This window comes from Zonotrichia albicollis, chromosome 3 (assembly GCF_047830755.1).
Source record: "Zonotrichia albicollis isolate bZonAlb1 chromosome 3, bZonAlb1.hap1, whole genome shotgun sequence".
Classification (NCBI taxonomy): Eukaryota; Metazoa; Chordata; class Aves; order Passeriformes; family Passerellidae; genus Zonotrichia; species Zonotrichia albicollis.
Window position 1 is genome coordinate 72,162,397 of NC_133821.1, and position 14,559 is coordinate 72,176,955.

The 14,559-nt window shown below is 39.3% G+C and overlaps 1 protein-coding gene across 2 annotated transcripts in view; it reads left to right on the plus strand.

Moving 5' to 3' along the window:
• Positions 1–14,559, plus strand: part of THEMIS (thymocyte selection associated) — a 76,451-nt gene that overhangs the window by 52,445 nt on the left and 9,447 nt on the right. For both annotated transcript variants that reach the window (XM_074537842.1, XM_005487772.2), the window contains exon 5: positions 8,369–8,519. In XM_074537842.1, coding sequence (XP_074393943.1) covers positions 8,369–8,519 — 151 coding nt within the window. The remainder of the gene's footprint in view (positions 1–8,368; positions 8,520–14,559) is intronic.

Here is a 14,559-nt window from a genome sequence, read left to right on the forward strand (position 1 = left end):
GCATTAGACTCACTAGGAAACTATGGGATCTTTTCTTGCTTCCTTTCAGGACTGTTGTGAGTGCCATGGAAACCAGGATTTCCACAAACTGATATTAACTTTCATTGCCCAATCTGAAGCAGCCCAAGCCTAATTTTTTAGCTAAGAGCTCACAAGTGTGGCTGCAATTTCTGTGCCTGATAGCAGAGAAGGCAGGCTGGTGAAGAGCTCAGGGTGTGTAGAAAGGTGGCAGCTGGTGGCATCTCACCAGTTCCTACCCACTTTTTGAAGCAATGTGGAAAAGATTACATTTTGCTTTACCAGCATGTGAAATGCATGAAATAATATTTTTCTTTCACTTCATGGAGTCTTGAAGAGACAAAGTGCTGTTTAAGACTAAGTACTCAGGAAAAAAGCCAAACCTTAACATAAAGTCATCACTGCAAAAATAAATGTAATATTATCATCCACATTATAGTAAAGATGAAAAAACTATTCTCTGCTCTGAGGCACTGGGGATCAAGCACTCCGCCCTTTATGTATTTAGCAGGGAGAGCAGAGGGAAGAGATGGAGCTGGAGAGTATTATGCAGCTCTGTATTTTGCATTTGAACTATTGCTAAAAGATTTTTAAATAGCCTTTTTGCTTTCTAACACCAAGCCCAAGGTGTAAGCCTGGTGATTTTGTGGTGGCTAATACAGCATTGCTTCATCCCAGGACACTCAAGGGTGCCCAACGTCATTTTCTCTTCTCTTTTGCTTGTTCACAGACAAAGCAGGGGGAAAATATCTGGGAAAAAGGAACTGACAGCTTCAGTTACCCAGAGATGTGAAAGACCTTTGGTAGCAAAACTTAATCCCAAAACCTCTTGGGACACAATCGGTACTATTCCGGGAAAATCTGGGGGGGCAGAAAAAGATCTCATTCAACAAATGATTTAACAAACACTGTGAGCACTGAATCAGTACATGAAAGCCACTGGATTAAGAACTAAAATCTTGGGACTCTGAATTTTCAGAGCAAGCAAAGAATTTCTGTAGAATGCAATGGAAAATCACTCTAGTGTGGATTTTTATTTATTACATAATGCAACTTATTTTGTTTCCATTCGCTACACAAAATTTACCTGAACTGTGGGAACAGTCAGTGAAGAGTGGCAGTATTTCCTTACCTCCTTAAAACCCTCGCAAAATTTCCTAAGAAAGCATGCACTGTTCACTTACAACAGCCCTTTTCAAAGGTCATTCTATCAGCTGGATCCTTTTTTTCCCTCTGTTTGTTATTCCCCGCCACCCCCACCGCAATTATTAAACCACAGCCCTGTTAAAATACAGGATCTTAACGTTTCACTACATTGCATCCCAAAAAATCATCAGATCTGATCAAGCCTTGTTTTCTCTCTCTGTTGCCCCAGAAATTTATTGTGTGCGTTTTAAACGGGGGGAGAGGGTTGGACCGGAAGAAGTCTTTGTCGGCGGAGAGTTGGGATGTCAGGCTGTCCGGTCTCACGGCTGAGCCGCGGTCCCGGCTGCGCGTTCCGGGGGAAGCGCTGGGCCGAGCGCCGGGATGCGCCGGGAGGAGCGGGGATGCGGAGTCCCCTAGCGGTGCCCGCCTCCTGCTTCCCTGCTCATTCCTTTTGTCATGGGTTTTTGTGTCATTCCTCCATGTCACCGGTTGTCCCAGCTCACCGACAAGTTGCGTGTCGGGCACGGCGCGGTGCCGCTGGTTTCGCCAAGACCAATCGGCCTGGCGCATTATTTTCTTTTGTTTTTGTCGGAATGGATCTGGCTGGAACAAGGCTTTCTGCTCTGGTTTGTTTTGGTTTTAAATCCAAGTATTCTTGCACAAATCCTGAACAGGGATTAACTAATCCTGTCCCGACTATTAAAAAAACATAAGAATTTAAATGCAGTGTTTGAATGCTTAAAATGTGCCAACAGCAGCATTAGCCTACAACCAAGGATGATTTTTTTATATATATTTTTCTCCTTTTTAACCTCTGGGAAAAGAACCAGGAGCAACCAGGACCAGTGGAAGGTGTCCCTGCCCATGGCAGTGTGGGTGGAATTAGATGGTCCTTAAGGTCTTTTCCAGCCCAAACTATTCTATGATTCTATTATAAAACCCAGACTACTGACAATGAAAGTCAAATTAATTGTGATATTGTTGGTATGCAGAGGAAATATCTTGTGAGGAAGAAATTTATTAAGCATCTGAATCTGGATCACAAAACTTAATTTTATCATGTGGTTTTTGCCTCTTTTAGGCAGACAGTAATTCACAGATTAATACAATTTTGCTTCTGTCTTTGAAACTATTTAACCTTGACCCCTTCTTTCTCAAAATGTTAATCTGCAGTTTATAGTACCTTATGAGTCCTGCAGGCAAATAATAATTCTCCAAAGTGCTCTCATCCTGTATATTAATGAGACTAAATGAGGACCCTCTTTATTGCCCATGGCGTTTCTGAAGTATCTTCTAACTAGCTCTTCTCCTTTTCCACACTCCAGTGGACTGTGGAAAATGAAGACTTGATACCATGCACTGGTATCCCAGTGCAATGGGAAAGACTGTTAAAATTCTTTGCTGCAAAATCATAGGCCCTTGTCAGTACCCTTTGCTATGGGTACACTGTGCCCTTGCAAAAATTATCCTGATGTGTAAGGTAAGTTGGCTTGTCAATAGATCATACAGGAAGGCTACCTTGGGATACAAGTGAATAATAATCCAAAGGTAATTGTTTCTTTTCAAGTGGAATAAATCAATCTTAATTGTCTCTCATAATAATACAGATTTTGAGACAGGTCAGCAGTTCCCATGTGTGTGCACCCATTATTCAAATTTGTGTTCCCCATCTGTTAGGCAAGAGCACCCATTCAGATTTTTAGTCAGACAGTAGGTGAAATATATTTTCATAGAATCATAGAATGGTTTGGGTTGGAAGGGGCCCTTGAAGACCACCTGGTTCCAACCCTCTGCCATGGGCTGGGATACCTTCCCTTGGACCAGGTTGCTCAAAGCCCCATTCCAACCCGGCCTCAAACACTCCCAGGGATGGGGCGCCCACAATTTCCCTGGGCAACCTGTGCCAGTGCCTCACACCCTCACAGAAAATAATTTCTTCCTAAAATCTAGTCTAAACTTACTGACTTTCAGATTAAAACTGCTCCCCTTGTCCTATCACTCTGCTACCTGATAAACAGCCCCTCGTCTTCTTTTCTGTAAGCTCCCTTTAGGTACTGTAAAGCTGCCAGAAAGTGTCCCCAGAGCCTTCTCTTCTTCAGGCTGAACAACCCCAGTTCTCACAGCCTATTTTCATAGGAAATGAGCTCCAGATTGTGTTTGTGGCCCTCCTCTGGACCCACTCCAGCAAATCAATGTTCTGATGTTGTGCACCCCAGAGTTAGATGCAGTACTCTGGGAGGGGTTCCACCAGAGTGGAATAGAGGGGGGGTCACCTGATGATGAGCATTGGTGTAAATCTGACCAGTGCAGTTACTCCAGAATGTATCCAATGTGTGCTCTTCCAACCCAAAAGTAATTCGGATCTGTGACTAAAGATAGTCTTGGGCTCTGAATGTGATAGCATTTACTCTGGCTGATACTACATGGGAAACAACATCTGTGACTATTTTCTGACCCACTGTAGTTCCAAACTCTCCCTGCATGCAGATATAATGACTGTGGGAGCAATATCATATTGGTAGGTTGTAATTCTGTAGGTTCTGAAGCTCATGAAGTCTTCTTTATAAATCAAACACTACGAATACTGATGCGCCTCTCTCTACCACCCTCTCTCACAATTTCCTTGAAATACTCTGCCAACTATTTAAAACTAAAACTTCATCCAGCCTGGGTTGGGCTTCCTGGTGAATAGTGTGCTGTGTCAGTCTCTTACAGAACTGTCATATGCAGCTTGTGGGGATAAATTGTCTTTTTTGTCTGTGTTTGGACAGTGAAATCATTCATCACACTTTCATTCTATGTATATATCTTTTCCTTCTGGTGGAAAGGTGCATGCAGCAATTAAGAATTTTAGAGATAAACATACCCATGCAGTTAATTCCAAAGCAATAAATGTGTATCTGGAGCTTTGGCTTGGGTTTCTGATGGCTGTAAATACTGCCACTCCAAGTTGTTTTTAAAGATTGCAGTAAAAGGTTTATGTCCTGTATCTACCAGCATGGGTGACTTCTAATAATGTATTCCAAAGGTGTAGTGCCATGTCCAGCACTGATTGCTCCAGCAAATGAGTACTCCTCTTCACTTGAGTCATTTGTAATCACCTAACAGCTTGACTTTCAGTCTGGAAAGCGTAATTTTGTCAGATTGGTTTATGGCACTATATATCTCACCACATTTTCAGAGATTGTGACAGCTACTGGTTTCATATTTGCTTCCAAATATTTTTATGTACCTTAAACAAATGTTTCCTTCTTTACAGTGAATGTTCTAGATGCTGTTGAGGTGTTCTTTCCTTAAAAAAAATAAGGCAATCAAACAATAATGTGTATAATGAACATGAATTATTTTCTTTTTTTGGAACTAGATTTAAAAGACCTTTTTCTTACTCACTCTAAGAGCTTCTCCTTCTTCTGTTTTATCTCAGTGGTTACAATAGTTTTGCTGGACTCCTCCAGAGTTAGAAGAGGGGGGGGGTTATTTTTTGTTTGATTTATGGTTTTGTTATTGTTGGGTTTTGTGGTTTTTTTGGTGGGTTCTTTTGGTTGGTTGGTTGGGGTTTGGGAGTGTTTTTTGTAAGAACTTCTGTGCTATTTTATGGGCTGATTGAAAATTTGTGACCAAATACTGCTGTCTGAAGCCTGTGTGGGACAGGGATTGCCTTCAGTATTTTTGGGTTGCATCTTGCAAAGGAGTAGGAATTTCCAGAGTCACTGCATTATGAGTTACAATTTAACTCCAGGAAGGGGAAAGATTAAAGACCTTCCAAACACTCTTCTACCTAAAGAAAGGTGACTCAAGAAAAAGAGCAAAAATCTGAAGGAGGGGAGAAAATTAATAAAATTAAGAATTAGGGCAGTAAAAAGAAACCTCGCTACCCAAGGTAAATTTCAGAGCAGAAATAAACTCTGGAACTCATTGCCACATGATACTGATACAGAAATGTAAATGAATTTTAAAAACAATTCGACACTGTAATGAAAAAAGTATTTACATGGATGCAATTGTTGATAGCCCAAATTTTTTAAGTTGGAGGAGAACACAGCTTGGATCTGTGAGAGAAAGATGAGAGCAAACACTTATGTTGCAGGAGATATCAGCATTTTGAGGACAGGTTTTGTGCAACTGATAGGCTGAAGATAGGGAAAACATTACTATTTGGCCATTGCCACTGATAAGAACTATTGTCAGATTCACAGCTTTTGGAGCAGACAAGCAGAGGGAAGCCTTGCTTGCAGAAGAGAGCTCATGTACACACACATGCACACAGATGCAGTGCATTAAACTCTTCAGGTGATCAAGGGGAAAAGGGAAACTAATTCGAACCCCTTGCCCTGAAACTCAGTTTGCCTCGGCAGTGTTTTCAGTTTGTGCACCTGTGACAAACACTGCACTCATTTACAGCTTCTGCTGAATTCTGACACTTTGTTCTTATTAAAGTGATGCATCTCCAGCCCTTTAGTTCTCACCTTAGCTCTCACACTTTTTTATGTTTATCCTGTTTGATATAACACCTTCTTTTTCCTGAGAAGGACTGTGTGTATTTGGACTCATTTACCTTTACAGATTTATGCTTTGACTCCTGACTTGTTCTTGGACCACAAGCAAACTTGAAGATGTCATGGGAAATTCTTAGTCATTGCTGTAAAATTTTTAGTTCATGCACCTCTAGATGTTGGTTTTATTTTCCAAATGCTGAGATTTGGGGTTTCCTCATGAATTGTCTTTTATAACAAATGACTGCAGCTCAGATTATGAGTTTTTAATTGAATTAATGTTTTTTTTCTGGCAGTAACTATTGAAAATCATGGCTGATATCCTGACTTTTTTAAATTAGTGGAACAATGACTCTGCCTAGATAGAAATTCTGGGCTGTTAAGTTTGCCAGGTGTTTGAAAGACATCTGTAAGACTTTTCTGTTACAAAGCTTTTAAAAAGCAACTCATCTTTGTTGGTCTGTAGTATAATTACTATCTATAGTGCTATTAAGGATGTTAAAATGCTATCAGATTTCAGCATAAAGTGATGTGACAGTTCATTTTCTGTAATCCTATTAGTTTTTAAATGTTTGAGTTTTGCATATTTTAATTTGTTTACAAGGTGCCCCAGGTAACTATTTTTTCACAGCATGTGATTTTGCTGATGAATTATAAGATTAGCAGAAATTCCAGATACATTTTTCTTAATGAGGGTATCTTCCTATTTTGATATCAAGGCCTGTTTTTAATTAGTTAAGGCAATGCAAAATGAATAAACTCAACATACTCATACATCACATTGATTGCTAGTATTAATAGCGTAAGTAAGGAGCTGAGTAGAAAATAAGAGAATTCATGTGTTTTTTTTTTTTTTAAAAAAAGCCTTCTTTTTTTATGTCTACAGTTTAAATTAAGGTTCCATCCTTCCCTGAAAGCTGAGCATTAAGTGAAAGCTTTCTGTGTGCTAAGTATGCCAAACAAGTGGAACACAGGAATAATTTGCCTATGAATAATAGTTACCCTACCCTTCCCAAGACCTTTAATTTGTGATAAAGAGGTATGACTGATACCAAGGATGGGACTAGTTTAGTGGCAGCGTTGAAACATGGTTATTTATGCATTTATTTTCCCCAAGAAGAAGGTGCGCATTTCTCAAGACTGCTGCTTATAAAATGAGTGTTCATATAATTGGGACAGTCTGGCAACAAGCAGGTGGGGCATACAGGCATGTTTAGGTGCTGAAGATCAAGAAAAGGAGATGAAACAAAGGCCATGCCCTCCTGGTGAAAGAAAGTTAAACCCTCTGCTGTGAAGAATTTCTTCTGACATTTCTGTCGTCTTGGCAAAGTATTTCTTAGCTGAATTTCTATTTTACATGCCCTGAATTTTTTTGTGAATTACAGCACTGCTTACAGCTTGGCAGGGCCTCAGAGGTTCTTTTGGGACCAAGGCAAGCACTCCACAGCCTTGTACAGCCTGTGGAGCACAAACATGCATTGAAAACTGCAACTCAACTGACTCCTGTAGATTGATCCTGCGGGGGTTTTTTTTAAGAAAAAGGAAAAAAGTACCAGAGATTCCTCTAATTGAAAAATAAGGGTATTACACTTGTGCAGTGTTGTGACCCACCCACTGGGCAAAGACATCTCTAGGTTTTATGGATTTCATCCTTATCTGTTTTTCTTAATATACTCTTCCAAATTTTCTATTTTGATTCCCAGTGACTTCTTTTGTTGCTAGCTGATCTCTTTTTTCAAAAAGGGCAAGTTGTTGTAAAATGTGGGCTTGTGTCACGCCTTCGCAAATTGTGGGTTGATTCTGAAAAGATCAGATCCTATTACTGTGTAGCTACTGTCAGATTTACCAACTTGACCTTATCTCTCTGAATAGGATGGGCTTTGTCATTGCTAAGGAAAAAATTCTGTATTTGATTTTGAATGGAAAATCCATACTGATTATTTCCTAAAATATATACTCTGGTATAATGATTGCAATTGCTCTGTACCTACATTGCAGCTACTGTAGAGCTTCACCAAAGATATATTTTTGACACTTTTAATTGACTGTTACTTACACAGCTAAAAATATGTATTTGACTGAAAGTATTTATGATATAAATACCTCAAAATTAAAAAAAACCCAACATAATTATGGAAAGGTGTATAGGAAGCTTGAATTTCAAGGGATGCAAATCTTGAAGCCATCTAACTTACTTTTTCCAGTGTAATAAAACTATAATTAATAATGTCATAATTGTATGTTCCCATCATCTAACTGTACTATGCTGTGAATGCTACTGGGTAAATGTAATTGAAATGTCAGAGTTTATATGAGTTTGTGATATAATATGTAACAGAACACATTAAATGAACAATCGATACAATAAAAATAGTTAATCAGAAAGTAATCTGAATCAACCAAAAGGGATACATAAATCTCCTTTTGCTTGTGTGACACCATATAGCCAAAATATAAAAAGGAAAAGAAAGACTGGAGATGTGTTTTAGAGGTAAACTCTTCACTCAGAGTGCCTCCTGGTCATGTTATGTTATGATATACATGCCTGAAAGAAAAGCTCTGTGGTAAATGTCATCGATGACTTTGACAAACAGAAAAATCTGCAGTTAACACTCTCAGAAATAACCCAAAGAATATTGCTCTTGCATGTCACATCAGTTTGGAATACCAATTTACGTGGAAAGTTAATGTACTATTCTATCTAATTTCAGAATTTCTACATAGACAACACCAGGAAATTGTGTTCAGATCAAGATGCTGCTGTTTTGGAATTGCAAGTTAGTTGTCAAAATGATTTGGTGCATTGTGAGAATAAAGACGCGACTGGGAAAGCTGCACTAGTGGAAACCACTGTGACTAAAGGTCAGTAAAGCTTTATGGTTTGAGCTTTTAATACAACAAAGCTTAACCTCAGCCCTAATGAAAATTTGTCATACAGGAGTATCTTGTGTGACTTCACATGGAATCTGTGGCTTAGTCAAAGTGGGATGAAAAGGGAACCTTTCTGTTCTTCCTCCATAAATGCCATAAGGCAAATTCATCCAGGCTCTCAGCAGCAGCGTGGTATTAAACTCTGTCTGACACTGCAGCTTGAATGTTCAGTGGGTTTTTAGGAACAGATGACTGGAAAACGTGCTGATCTTTTGCTTTACAGTGATGCATACACGTAATCTGTTATTAAGAAAAAAACCTATCCCAAAGTGTATTGAGATGAGAAAGCCATTTACATTAAAGATATAGAGATGCCTTCAACTCATATTTTTGTATTTTGAAGAACATAATAATACTGAGCAAAATCCTTGACCAATAATTGTTTTTAAATTTTTTTATACTTATTTGTATTTCCCATAATTTTGATAGATGGCTAGCTCTTCTACTTATCTTCCAAGTTTTTCCTTTTTCAGAAATAAACGATACTGAAGTTGAAAGGCTAAATCATGAGAGGACAAATCCAAATTCATTTTATGTATTTCAGCTTGGCAGTTAATATTAAAAAAAATATTTCATTAATCTCTCGGTCACAGGTTATATTTGAGATATGAAAAAAATCACATTAATTGCAACACTGGAACATTTTGAAGACTAAAGCATGAGTATTCATCCTCACAGCATTTGTTAACTGATAATTGATATCAATAGAAGAACTTCTTATAAAGTTCCTCTTTTTTTTCTTGTCATTCAGTGTGCAGGACTCTTAAAAAGAATTGTCTATTTGAAACTATGTGTATTGAAACTTCTAAAAGCTACATTAACCAATTTTCTGGAGAAGCATTACAGTGCCATGCTAAATATTCACTAATCCTTATTGCTGTGGAAATTGATTATTTGGGGACTGATTATTGAAAGTGATGTGGTTTAACCCCTGTCAGTGACCAAGCCTCACACAGCTGCTTGCTCGCTCCCCCCCCAGCAGGATAGGAGGCAGAATTGGAAGGGAAGAAGCCAGAAAGCTTGTGGATTGAGAGAAAGACAGGGAAAGCAAAAACCACTCACACAAGCAAAGAAAAACAAGGAATTAATTCAAGGCTTCCCACGGGCAGGCAGTTGTTCAGCCATCTCCAGGACAGCAGGGCTTCATCTCATGTAACAGTGATTTGGGAAGACAAACTCCATCACTCCAAACGCCCCCCCTTCCTCTTCCTTTCCCTTTGGTCAGTTTGGGTCACCTGTCCCAAGCTCCAACTTCCCTTGCCAGCTATGGCAGTATGAGAAGCAGAAAAGCCCTTGGCTCTGTGCAAGCCCTGCTCATAAAAAAAGCCCTTGCATATAAAAAAAAAAATCTCCATATTATCAACCCTGTGTTCAGCACAAATCCAAACCCACCCTGTACTTGTCCCTGTGAATACAATAATTCTGCCCCAGCCAAAACCAGCAAAATATTTTGGTATCTGGCAGCATCTAAATAAAATTCCAGATTTCTTATTTTGTGGCTTTGAAAAATCTCTTTTCAGGCTTTGTTTTGTCACTGTTTAATAATTTGATTATATTTTATAGGGGTAAATGGTGAAGCTTACATGTCAGCATGTACAAAGGACAGTTTAAATCCCACAAAATAAAAAGAATACCAACATGGGTTAACGTGGTACTCTTTTCTTGTTAAGGGTACTTCCTGTAAATCACTGAGGCTTGGCTTTGAAAGCCATTGTCCATGCTACAGGGATTATTCGGGTCACTTGCCTGGGTTAGTCTCTGTGGTGTAAGGCAGACATGGGACTCAGAGGGAACACACCTGAAGAAAATGTGACCAGAGTCTCTTTGAGAAAGAAGGCAGACATAAAATTGATGCTGAGGCTTGGCTTATTGACAAGCACAAAAGTCAGTGCTTGAGTAGGTGCTTAACTCTATTGGCCTAGACTCCTCACAGACAAGAAATGTGACACAGGCTAAAGTCTCAAAGTGCCTTTATGGTGAAGACTCTTCAAATATTTTTCTGAACGCAGTTTCTCAGTTTGTGCAAAAAGTGAAGTCATAGAGTCACTTCCTGTGCCTGTTACAGGAATTGTACAGCAGTTTCTAAGCTGATCTCCATTGGCTGAGAAAAGCAGTATGGAGCCACTGTTACTAAAGCTTCAGCTCACTAACAGGACTGGGAGGTCACTTGGTCTTTCCATTTTTCTACTGCAAAGGTATTTGTAACTTCTTGTGTTTCTTTTGTAGCTGGAAGGGTCTGGGAAGTGTCTGTCTCCATCTTCTTCCTATCTTCCCATCAGGTACTGATGCCCAGTGGTAACATCTTCCTTGAGCCTTCTCTACCAGACTGAACAGCCTCAGCCCTCTCAGCCCCCCTTCATGACCCTCTGCTGGACTTGCTCCAGAACATCCATGTCCCTCTTGTACTGGGAGCCCAGATCTGGACCCAGCACTCTAGGTGTGCTCTCACCAGTGTTGATCAGGGGGACAAAGATCTCTGCTGGAACCACTTTGCCTAATGCAGCCCAGGAGGTGTTGGACCACTTTGCCACAAAGACGCATTGCTGGAGCATGGTCAGCTTGTCTTCCAGGACTCCAGTGTTTTCCTGGGCAAAGCTGTTTTCCAGTCATTCCTTCCCAGGCCTTGCATTTTTTTCCACTGAACTTCATGAAAGTCCTCTCTGCCCAGTTCTCCCACCTGTTCAGGTCCTTTTGGATGGCAGCACAACCATCTCAGCTGCTCCTCCCATTGAAAACTTACTAAAGGAAGCTCGTTCCCATCTACTGCTCCATTAATGAATCACTGTGTCTGTAGCAGGCACCCACAGCATCACTCATATTGGTCTCCCTGTTAAATCCTGGCCCAGAAACTCTCAGGGGGTTCTTCACATGTCCCTGCTTCTGTTACCCATGATGCCGGCAAGATTTCTTCCTTCTCCTTCATGCTGTGTGTTAGCTCATGCAGTTTGTGGTTCTGGACCTGGACTTTTTGCAACAGTTCCAGGTTTGGACCTTCTGCTGAACATGTTTCAGCACCATGGTGAAATGCTGCAATATCACTGACTGTCCCATCTGCCCTGCTTGAAGTCTGTCCACCTTCTCTCTCTTTGTTCATCCAGAGATAACAGCATTAGTCTTTTGTCCACCCCATTAAGCCTTATTTATATGTCATTGATAACCCTTTTTTGTAATCTCCAAAAGCACTTGACTTTTATTGTGATTTTTCAGCTTCTAGCACAATTCTGTTTTTCTTAGCCAATTCTTCACTTGCTCTTAATTCTGAGACAATCTAATTGAGAAGAATACTTTTTCAGGTTTGAAAATATCTTTTCTCTATTGTTCTTGTTCTGTTTCCTTTGGCAGTCATTGCATCAAGATCCTAATATTTGCTGTGACATCCCTTCAGAGAAAGCGGGGTTTACTTTTCTTCCGGCTGAGACCATCATTAGTCATGGTAGACTGATGACTTAACTCCTCTTGCTTCTAGTAGACATATTTTTTTTAAACTTTAGCTATCACTCAGGCTTATCTTTTCCTGTGTTTTTCCATGAATTTATGGCTGGAGACCCATGCTTTGCAGGCAGCTTCCAGGTAGCTTTGGGTGTATGACCAAGAGTGTTAGAGAAAGAAAATGGTGTTAAGACTGCTGAAGGCTTGCATGAATGGTACTGCAAACATTTACAGCACTAACTCTTCCCATGCATCTGAGTTCTTAGCCATGTATCTGATTCAAAAGCCCATCAGTCACAGGTCTCCTGGCTCATTTCTCATTAAAATTTCAATTAGTTAATTTGAAGTTCATCCTATTCACTCTTTTGGCTTAGGCTATTCATGGAACACCAGACAGAGGATAGCTTTTGTTGCTGAGGATTCCAAACAAACTCCTAGTACCTCTCTTAGTATGCACACTGAAAATCATGAAGTAGTATCATAATGATACTTCTTTTGCAAGACTAGGAAATTGCTTCTTATTTAATTGCCTTGGAGTATGTCCCTTTACAAATTCTGTCCAAATTGGAGTATAGTGTGAGTTTGAGCTAGGCAGATATAACCCAGTCCAAAGAACAGTGATGGATTGTGACATATCAAAGCTAAAATTTTTCCTGAAAGTTGTATGTTAGTGTATTCCAAAATTATTTGGCTTGATTATAAGATAATTGCAGAATTATACAGGAGAGCAGATTAGATTATGGAACAGTTCTTCCTGGCCAGCCAAGGAATCCCCATGAGTCCACTGCTGCGTGCAGCAAGCTTGCCTGTTCCAGAGGGTGTACTCTGCTCTGCTAATTCAAAAGATAATGGATTAGAAAATATGTCAAGACTAATAACACAGACACACTCCTGTGGGTTTTGAGTGGGAGGAAATGCACCATTCACTGACTAATCTTTAAACTTCTACTGATGAATGTTAAGCCACCCTCCAAAGCACCAACCTGTTTCAAATTCCTAATAAGGATGTTGAATCTGTACTCTCAAAAACCCCTCTAGTTACAGAAACAATTTCTATTTCTTACCAAAGGCCAGATAGCTCCAAAAAGAAAAACAACGGGTTTTCCTACATTTTAAAGCCTCTGTTGCCTTTCTTTACAGAGCTCATGTTAATAAAGATAGGATTTATTATCTTTGCTTCTAAGAAATGGAACCTTCTTCTTCTGTTGCAATTAAACCTGAATAGGCCACTGAAGATGTTATCTTATTTTCTTATATTTGACTAAGGTTGAATTAATTAAAAATGATAGCAATATCTGCAGGATTATAACTTTCATCAGAAATCTGCTGTATCAGTTTTTCTTTATCCTTGAAATTTATTCTAAGTGGAGTTTCTAGAACATTACATAATCTACTTATTCATGGCATAGGTTTCTGGAATAGTTACAGTCTGCAACAAAACAGTGTTTATGCTGATTTTGTTCATTCATGTCAGGATATTTTAGAGAGAATATTTATATATTCTGTATTTAGGCACTTGCTTTAGGACGCTGGTGGGCTGGAGAAAAAAAAAGAGGATTGGGCCTTTCATTCGTGCTTTTGGATGCACATATATCTACTAAATTTTCATATATCTACTAAATTTTAAAGATGGTTCAAGAAACTTCTGCCCCTGTAGCTTGCTATCCTGTTAGTGAAGACAATACTTTGACTATGGTACTGTGCTCTAAAACAAATATTAAAATGAATTAAACATAATAACCCCAAAAACTTAAATAAAAATCTAGAATTATGAATTATTAAAAAAAAGCTGCTTTTCTTTTATGACATCACAGGGATTTTGTACTAGTGTTCTGAACTAGGTGCATGGGAATAAACAATGTGAATTAGGAATCCTTTCCTGTATGTGTGTGTGAAAACTCCCTCCAGCTTCTCACTCAGCTCAGTCTTTGATTAGGCAAATAATGATATTAGATTCTTTGGCTCCCATGGTCTTGTAATTTTTTAAAAACAAAAAAAAAAAAAAAAAAAAAAAAAACCAAAAAACTTTCTGTGCTTTCTTCTGTAAACACAGAATTTACAGAATTTATCCTTGGCTGACACATCTTCTGAGGTAAGTTTAAAAAAAGGCAAGAAAATTACTTAAAATATGGAGATCATACCATTTACCATTTTATAGGATGTGAGTACACTTTAGTAAATGATATTGAAATGTTTTCAATCAGCTTTACTCTCAACCAAACTCTAACTTGTTTTACGGCAGGGAGAAGAAAGCACAGGCTCTGAATCCCTCTAATTTCACTGGTTTGTTAGATATGACTTATTTTAATTGCAGTAATATGCAGAGATTTCAGACAGGAGCTTAGGCGGTTGCAAGGAGGGGGTATGAGAGCATAATACATATTTAAACCAAAGGTTTAACTCATGTGAGTGCCCTTTCCCACTCTCTGGTGATGCTGCAGGCTCTGCTCCCCCAGTCCTGTGCAGAGCAGCACTTGAACGTCCCTGATGGTGCCCTGAGCCCCACTCTGTGTCCTCTCGCAGGAACTTATTTTAAGGCAAG